General features: G+C 46.9%; 1 protein-coding gene across 1 annotated transcript in view; it reads right to left on the reverse strand.

The window, feature by feature from the left end:
- Nucleotides 1-3,329, reverse strand: part of LOC121289422 (collagen alpha-1(XXIV) chain) — a 615,168-nt gene extending 611,839 nt beyond the window's left edge. The window contains exon 1 of the mRNA XM_041208885.1: nucleotides 3,100-3,329. Within this exon, the coding sequence (XP_041064819.1) occupies nucleotides 3,100-3,155 (56 nt within the window). The 5' untranslated portion in view covers nucleotides 3,156-3,329. The remainder of the gene's footprint in view (nucleotides 1-3,099) is intronic.
- Nucleotides 3,330-9,006: the final 5,677 nt, after the last annotated feature.

Genomic DNA, 9,006 nt, shown 5'->3' on the forward strand with positions numbered 1-9,006 from the left:
TCCTGGGTTTCGGGGTGCCCTGTTATCAGAGGCTTCACTACAACAGGGATTCAGACTTACATCGCCTGGAAACTATTACATTCTGAGGGCGAAAGAATTCAAGGGGGCGGCGGGGGGGGGAGGAGGTTTATTCTGTTGAAGATGGTGCCGGAATCTCCCTGAAAACACAGTGAGGAAGCGGAGGAGGTGGAGGAGACTGGCCAGTGTTTACCAACACTGCAGAGAGCAGGTGATTCCCGGCGGCGGGAAGGACAGAGACCGGTTTGAGTAGGGATGGCGAGAGCTGGAAGTCTGGTGTCAGTGGAGGGAATAGAGGGAGCAGCAGCTGAGCGATGATAGATAGCTCAATAGGAGGACTGCGCGGTGAGTCAGTGATACACTCAGGAGCCTCCACACAAAACAAAACCAGATTGAGACGGTGAGACCTGCACACATGTACAAATAAGACCCAAAGCATCGCGGACAGCAATTTGACTGTGGAACCCAGCGGGCCCCAAGCCGCTCGATCCCATCTCCCTCCCACTCAGCCCCACACAAGCTAAACGGGGGAGTCTAAGTTCACTGGCACGAGAAGGAGATTCAGATCGTCGATGTCACAAAAGTCAATCCTAGTTCTTTAACCCTTAAAGAGCCAAGCGGAACCTCAGTAACATTTCCACCATGTCGAACCCACATCACTTTTATTCCAGTAATGGGTCAGCTGGTCAAGAACTCAGACTTTTGAATCGATCCTGTGGCTCAGCAGGCGAAAGGAGAGGCCTGGAAAGGGTTAAAGATCATGATATTGCTAATACAATGTAAGAATTTCCGGGTTTCGCATTTGCAAGTGCCATCTGTAAGAAGCAGTTGTTTAGGTATCTTAACATATCAACACACACACAGACACTCACACAGACACACACACACACAGACACACACACACACACACACAGACACACACACACACATAGACACACACACACACACACGCACAGACACGCGCATAGAGACAGACACACACACACAGACACACACACTCACACACACACAGACACACACATGCAGACTTATACATTCTCTCTCTCTCACACACACAGACACACTGTCACACGCACACTCTAAAAGAGTGGTGGAAGAAAATCCAATAGTTAATTTCCAGAAACTTAAAAGGGAAAAATTGCAAGGAAAAGGTGAAGAGGAGTGAGGCTAATAGGATAGCCCGGTCCAATTGCTGGCACGAATGGCCTCCTGTGCTGTGTGATTTTATGAATTGACTCATATTGTAAGTGGAATCACACTTCAATTCACTCCCTGCCCCTCCCCCCAAAGTCCCTCTCCCCCAACCCCACACACGCAAACATACGCATATACACACACAAACACAGACACACATATAGACACAGACACGCACAAGCACTTAGCCACACACAGAGACGCAAACACGGACACATACATATACACCAATACACGCACACAAAGGCAAACACAGAAACACACACAGACAGACACACATAGACACAGACACACACAAATACAGACGCACACAAATACAGACACACGCAAAGACAGACACACATCGACACAGGCAGACACAAATAGAGACACACATACACAAAGACAGAGACACAGACACACACAAATACAGACACACACACAAAGACAGACACACAGACACAAATAGAGACACACACACAAAGACAAACAGACACGCAGAGACACAAACACACACGCACACACACACAGACACACAGGGTCTGCAGGGAGTAGAGTTACTGCCCCCTCTGATATCGCGGAAATCTGATCCCACATGCAACACGTATCAGTATCAATGAAACCCACTGCCACAACATCTGGAACATCTGCCCGGAGCTAACAAGTTCATGCAAATAGGCATCGCCTGGCATTAGAACCCCCCACCAACCACCCCCACCCCCCCCCTCCCAAAAAAAAGTTATAAAACAACGTCAACATTGTGGTGGCAAGTCTTTTTTTATGCACCTTGGAGATGGTTTAGAGGCAGCAGCAGTGAAGTGTAGCTGAGAGGCTCGGTGAGATTCCTCTGACTTTGTAAACACACTGGGGGTCTCCCCACCCCCTCAGAGAGGGCAAGACGGGGGCGGCTGGATCGGACAAGTACAGACATTTCAGAAGCTCGAGTGCGTGCACAAACCTCTGCCATTCTGTAATTATGTGCGACCATAGAGGCTTATTTGGGTTTAAAACAAGTACCTGCCCAAGCTAACATTAGGCACGTTTTTAATGTTGCCCTTGCTGTGGGTGCCTGGTGACTTGGTGGATCTGCTCCAAGTGTTGAAAGAACCGCTGAAACATTCAATGTCTGGTTTATCTTAACATGTTTGAGACAATTGTCACCAGAGCGGACATCAGGAATTCACTGAGTGGCAGTTTTAATGACACAGACTTGTCAACTGCTGTCTGATCGCCGTAGATGTTTGTTTAAAAAGAAAGAACAGGCCATTCGGCCCGACAGGTCCATGCTAGTGTCTCCGCTCTACATGAGCTTCTAACATTGATTTCCACCCCTTTCTCTCTCGCGCGCGTCCCCCCTCCCTCCCGCTTTGAAATTTCGCCAGTATTGGGCTCCTTGGCGCCAGGTGGGGTTGACCCTGTTTTCCAACCCCCTCCCCCCCCACCACACTCCCCGTGAGACCGGCTTCAAAGCCGGGACCTGCCCCCAAGCACCTCCCCAACCCTCCGACCACCAACACTAACTCCAGTATCTGTCCCGACCCAAGTGCGGAAGGTGCCGAGAGTCTCCAATCTGCCAAGTTTGCATCCGCCTTAAACTAACTGGAAATCGGCCAGAAGCAGCTCGCTTTCCCTATCCCCAAATGACTGGCTCAATATAAACTCTCCGAAAAGGTGGGAGGCAGGGGCTGCTTTTTTTTTAAACAACAACAAAAAAAATTTTAAAGCAAAAAAACACAAGCAACTCTGGAAGATTCAGCGAAAATCTCGCTGCCCAGCTCCCTCCAAACGGATGGGAGCCAACTCGCTGGAAGGTCCATCAGTCTCAATCCCCATTCACACACACACACACACACATATACACATACACACACACCAGGAGTTACTCCGCTACTGCTCCGTCTTACTTACGTTTCGGTGGTGGGAGAGGTGGATCCACTCCTTATCCTTTGGGTTCCTAAATGCATTTGTATGCATTGGTCCAGGCAGCGAAATCCGGAGCGAAAACAGAATTCGGCAGCAAGGCTGATTCATCTGCGAGAGGGCAGCAGGACTGCGGCCTGAGTCCAGCCAGATTTAACACACCGCCCGCATGGTGCTGCCGACAGGACTGATCTCAAGGCTGCATACCTCCTCCAGCCAGAAGCACACACTCTCTCTCTCTCTCTCTCTCTCACACACAAACTCAAACACACACACACACTCAGACCCGGTGTGAACTGCCTTTTGTCCCAGCGCGAAATGCACAGGACAACTGCTATAGATCACTGCAAACGTGGATGTCAGTGGCCTTGCACTGACTATCCGTGTTCCCGAATGCAGAATAAGCCTCTTCCATCCGCCCCCCCCACCACCAACCCCCCACCTCCCCAAACCCACCCACGCCCCCCCACCCCCCCACTCTCTCCAGGCATCAAGTGCCTTTTAAGTTGCCAGTGAGAGGGGTTGCGGCGAGAATGTGTTAGTCCACACGGTGTTAGATTTCAACAACTGCCCAGTGACATCACAGCTCTTATCTGGTACATTGTGAAGTTGTCTCGCTTCAGACCAGGTTCCATTGAGACAAGTCAGTCAGTGAGGAAAGGAAACACAGGGACGGACACGCTCCGGACTGGCGAGAGAGAAATGTTTCTGATTATCGCCGGCCAGAACTGGCACAGGGATCGGAAAGAGCGTTTCACTCAGGTCACTGAGGCAGAATAAAAACAGCTCAGGGGAGGTTTGATAAGAGGTGTTCAAAGCCACGAATAAGTTTCGAAACAAAGTTTTTAAAAATAAATAAATAGAGGAGAAACTGTTTCCAAGTGGCAGGAGGGTCGGTAGCCAGAGGGGGGACGGACACAGGTTGGAGAGAATCGGTGCAAGAACCAGAGGTGTGCGAGGTTCAAAAAAACTTACACGGGGAGTGGTTGTGATCCTGGAAAAACGAGGTCTGAACAGATTCAATAATAACTTTCAAAGGGGAATTGGGGGGGGAAAAAAACTTGAGAAATAAAAAGAATCGCATTGGATTTACTAGTGACTATCTCACACTGATGGACCCTGGTCTGGTCAGGGAACCAGGGGACAGGGAGTGTGGATTTAAATATATTTTTCTTTTCCCACCTATTTCCATTATTTTTAAATGTATTCCCATCCATTGTTTCATCTCCACCTTTTAGCCAATTTCGATCCCTTCCCCCCCACACCCCCCACCCCCACTAGGGCTATGTGTACCTTGCTCATCCTGCTTTCCACCCTTAATGTCACCTATTAGCACATTCCTTAGATAATATCACCACCGTCAACACCTCTTTGTCCTTTTGTCTATGACATCTTTGGCAATCTCCACCTATCACTGGCCCTCTACCCAGCTCTACCTGTCCCACCCCACCCCCCACCCCCTTAAACCAACTTATATTTCACCTCATTTCTATTTTTTCTCAGTTCTGATGAAAATGATGAAAATAGCTAGAAAAAATCAGCAGGTCTGACAGTATCTGTGGAGAGGAACACAGTTAATGTTTCGAGGTCCGGATGACTCGAAATGTTAACTGTGTTCCTCTCTGCAGATACCGTCAGACCTGCTGAGTTTTTCCAGCTATTTTTATTTTTGTTTCCAATTTCCAACATCTGGAGTATTTTGCTTTTAACTCTATGAAAGAATTGGCACAGACATAATGGGCTGAATGCGCGCTCAGTGCTGTATCATTCTCTGACTGTGTGACAATCAATCACCCAATTAAAAATGCTGCATTTATATAGCACTTTTCACATCATTGACTGTCACAAAGCACTTGACAGCCAATGAATTACTTCCTGAAGTGTAGTCACTGCTGTAATGTGACAAACACAGCAAACTCCCACAAACAGCAATGTGATGATGACTAGATAATCTGTTTTATCATCTGAGAGACAGCATATCTGACAGTGCAGCACTCCCTTAGTACTACAGTGAAGTGTCAGCTTTGGTGCTTTTTGCACTGAAGCAGGACTTGAATTCAGAGTGTGAGTGCTACCAAGCGAGCCACATCTGACAGTCATAGAACACAGGCACTTGAAAAGGTTCAATTAGGGAGATGTAGAGAGACTGGATTGGATTTTACTAGCCCTTAGGAGATGGGCTGGGAGGCAAGAGCCTTGTAAAATGGCAGACGGAGACACCGGGAAGCAACACTGCCAACAAAGGGAACAGCTGCAGCCCAGCCACCAACCAACCAGAGACGGGCAGCCAATTAACTGGCCAATCAGACAGCCATTTCCTGCACCTGACAGGATCTTCCTGGTCTCAGGATGGAGACCTCTACATGGAGAGACCATCAGGTAAACCATGGAAGCTCCCCAGTGGGTTTCTGGGGGAGAGGGGTTGCCTTTCATTAACAGCAGATCCATGGTCCCCTGAGAGGACCCCCCCACCCCTCACCGATGGCTATGGCCACAGCCACGACTCTGTCACTGCCACTGGAGGGTTCACCTTTCTGATCACTGGGGCCTACCTGCCTGGCCCCAGGACAGAAAATTAAAAATTGACCTGGCCTTTGAGTCTGCCTAAACATGGAGGCACCCTTTCCTTCTTCCTTCAGCCTCACCAATGGCCACCTCTATTGTGGCACTACCAAGGTTACTGATTGTGTCCTGGCTGTGCCTGCAGCTCTAAGAGGCAGGTCACCATGCTCAACTGGTCCTGGCAGTTGGTGTCTAAATTGTTTGCCACTGGTAATATCCTGTCCAGCGTCCTGCTGCCCACCTGCCTGGTCTCAGGACCCGATTCTGGCCCCAGCAGTGGGACAACTTTGGAACTGAGAAAATTCTAGCCATTGATTCTCCTTGTGGTGGGGGCCAGAACCAGGGTCCATCAGTACGAGATAGTCACTAATAAATCCAATCGGGAACTGAGGAGAAATTTCTTTACCCAGAGAGTGGGGAGAATGTGGAAGTCACTCCCATAGGGAGTGGTTGAGGTGAATAGTATAGATACATTTAAAGGGGAACTGGGTAAACACACGAGGGGGAAAAGGATAGAAGGATATGCTTATTGGGTAAGCTGAAGTAGGGTGATGAAAATGGTGGTGTAGTGTTAATGTCACTGGGCTAGTAATGTCACTGAGGTTCAGGGTAATGCTCTGAGGACAAGGGTTCAAATCCCACCACAGCAGCTGGTGGAATTTGAATTCAGTTAATAAATCAGCAATTGAAAGCTTGTGTCAGTATTGGTGACCATGAAACTATCATTGATAGTTGTAAAAACCCATTAATGTCCTTTGGAGAAGGAAATCTGCCATCCTTACCCAGTCTGGTCTATATGTGACTCTAGACCCTCTGCAATGGCTGAACAAGCCACTCAGTTTAAGGGCAATTAGGAATGGCCCACAAATGCTGGCTTGGTCAGCAATGTCCACATCCCATGAAAGAACAAGGGGGTAAAAAAGGCTTTTTTAAGACCCTAGGATGCCAGCCAACTGGTCCTGGAGACTTCTCAGCCTTTAGGTTTAATAGTTTTCACAGCACCTTTTCCTAGTGATGGTGATTGTTTTAAGTTCCTCCCTCCCATTCACCTCAAGTTTGTGAAGTTTTGTAAGACTTCTACCGTGAAGACAGACACAAAATACCTGTTCAACGCCTCTGCCATTTCCTTGTTTTCCTTCATCAATTCTCCAGACTCACTCTCTAAAGGACCAACACTAGCTTTAGTTATTATTTTCCTATTTAATTACTCATAGGAACTCTATCTGTTTTCCGCTGGAGTTTAGAAGAGTAAGAGGTGACTTGATTGAAACACATAAGGTCCTGAGGGATCTTGACAGGGTGGATGTGGAGAGGGTGTTTCCTTTTGTGGGAGAATCTAGAATTAGGGGTCACTGTTTAAAAATAAGGGGTCACCCATTTAAAACAGAGATGAAGAGAATTTTTTTCTTTCAGAGGGTCGTGAGTCTTTGGAACTCTCTTCCTGAAAAGGTGATGGAAGCAGAGGCTTTGAATATTTTTAAGGCAGAGGTGGATAGATTCTTGGTAAGGAAGGGGGTGAAGGGTTATCTGTGAAAGGTGGGATGCAGATTTGAGGTTACTATCAGATCAACCATGATCTTATTAAATGGCGGAGCTGGCTCGAGGGGCTGAATGGCCTACTCCTGCTCCTTGTTTGTTTGTGTGCTTTTATATTATTAGCTAGCTTTCTCTCACACTCTACTTTCTCCTTCTTCATTATATTTTTGGTCATTCTTTGCTGGCTCTTAAAATCTGTCCAGCCTTCTGACCTACCTAATCTAATATGCCGACTATTATCCATTGATGACATTTTTTTATTATTCTTTCTTGGGATGTGGGCTTCACTGGCTGGGCCAGCATTTATTGCCCATACCAGAAATGTTGGAGAACACAGTGTTAGTGAGAGGGAGGAACTGAAGGAAATCAGTATTAGTAGTGAAAGGGTATTGGAGAAATTGATTAGGATTGAAGGCAGATAAATCCCCAGGGCCTGATAATCTACATCCCAGAGTACTTAAGGAAGTGGCCCTAGAAATAATGGATGCATTGGTGGTCATCTTCCGAGACTCTATAGACTCTGGAACAGTTCCTACAGATTGGAGGGTAGCTAATGTAACCCCACTATTTAAAAATGGAGGTAGAAAGAAAACAGAGAATTATAGACCAGTCAGCCTGACATCAGTAGTGGGGAAAATTCTAGAGTCTATTATAAAAGATTTAATAGCTGAGCACGTGGAAAATAGTGGCAGAATTGGACAGAGTCAGCATGGATTTATGAAAGGGAAATCATGCTTGAAAAATCTACTGGAATTTTTCAAGAATGTAACTAGTAGAGTTGATGAGGGGAAGCAAGTGGATTTGATTTATTTGGACTTTCAGAAGGCTTTCGACAAAGTCCCACATAAGAGATTAGCATGTAAAATTAAAGCACATGGGATTGGGGGTAGCGTATTGAGATGGATAGAAACCTAGTTGGCAGACAGGAAACAAAGAGTAGGAATAAATGTGTCTTTTTCTGAATTGCAGGCAGTGACTAGTGGGGTACTGCAGGGATCGGTGCTGGGACCCCAGTTATTCACAATATATATTAATGATTTAGATGAGGGAGCTAAATGTAATATCTCCAAATTTGCAGATGACACAAAGCTGGGTGGGAGGGTGAGCTGTGAGGAAGATGCAGAGATGATTCAGTGTGATTTGGACAAGCTGAGTGAGTGGGCAAATGCATGGCAGATGCAATATAATGTGGATAAATGTGAGGTTATCCACTTTGGTAGCAAAAACAGGAAGACAGGTTATTATCTGAATTGAGAGAGGGGAATGTGCAATGAGACCTGGGTCCTCCTACACCAGTCGTTGAAGGTAAGCATGCAGGTGCAGCAGGTGGTAAAGAAGGCAAATGGTATGTTGGCCTTCATAGCCAGAGGATTCAAGTACAGGAACAGGGATGTCTTGCTGCAATTGTACAGGGCCTTGGTGAGACCACACCTGGAATATTGTGTGCAGTTTTGGTCTCCTTATCTGAGGAAGGATGTTCTTGCTATAGAGGGAGTCCAGCGAAGGTTTACCAGACTGATTCCTGGGATGGTGGGACTGACATATGAGGAGAGATTAGGTCAGTTAGGGTTATATTCGCTGGAGTTCAGAAGAATGAGGGGGGAATCTCATAGGCTCCTATAAAATTCTAACAGGATAGATGCAGGAAGGATGTACCCGATGGTGGGAGAATCCAGAACCAGGGGTTACAGTCTGAGGTCATTTAGGACTGAGATGAGGAGAAATTTCTTCACCCAGAGAGTGATGAGCCTGTGGAATTTGCCACCACAGAAAGTAGTTGAGGGCAAAACATTGTTT

This window comes from Carcharodon carcharias, chromosome 16 (assembly GCF_017639515.1).
Source record: "Carcharodon carcharias isolate sCarCar2 chromosome 16, sCarCar2.pri, whole genome shotgun sequence".
Classification (NCBI taxonomy): Eukaryota; Metazoa; Chordata; class Chondrichthyes; order Lamniformes; family Lamnidae; genus Carcharodon; species Carcharodon carcharias.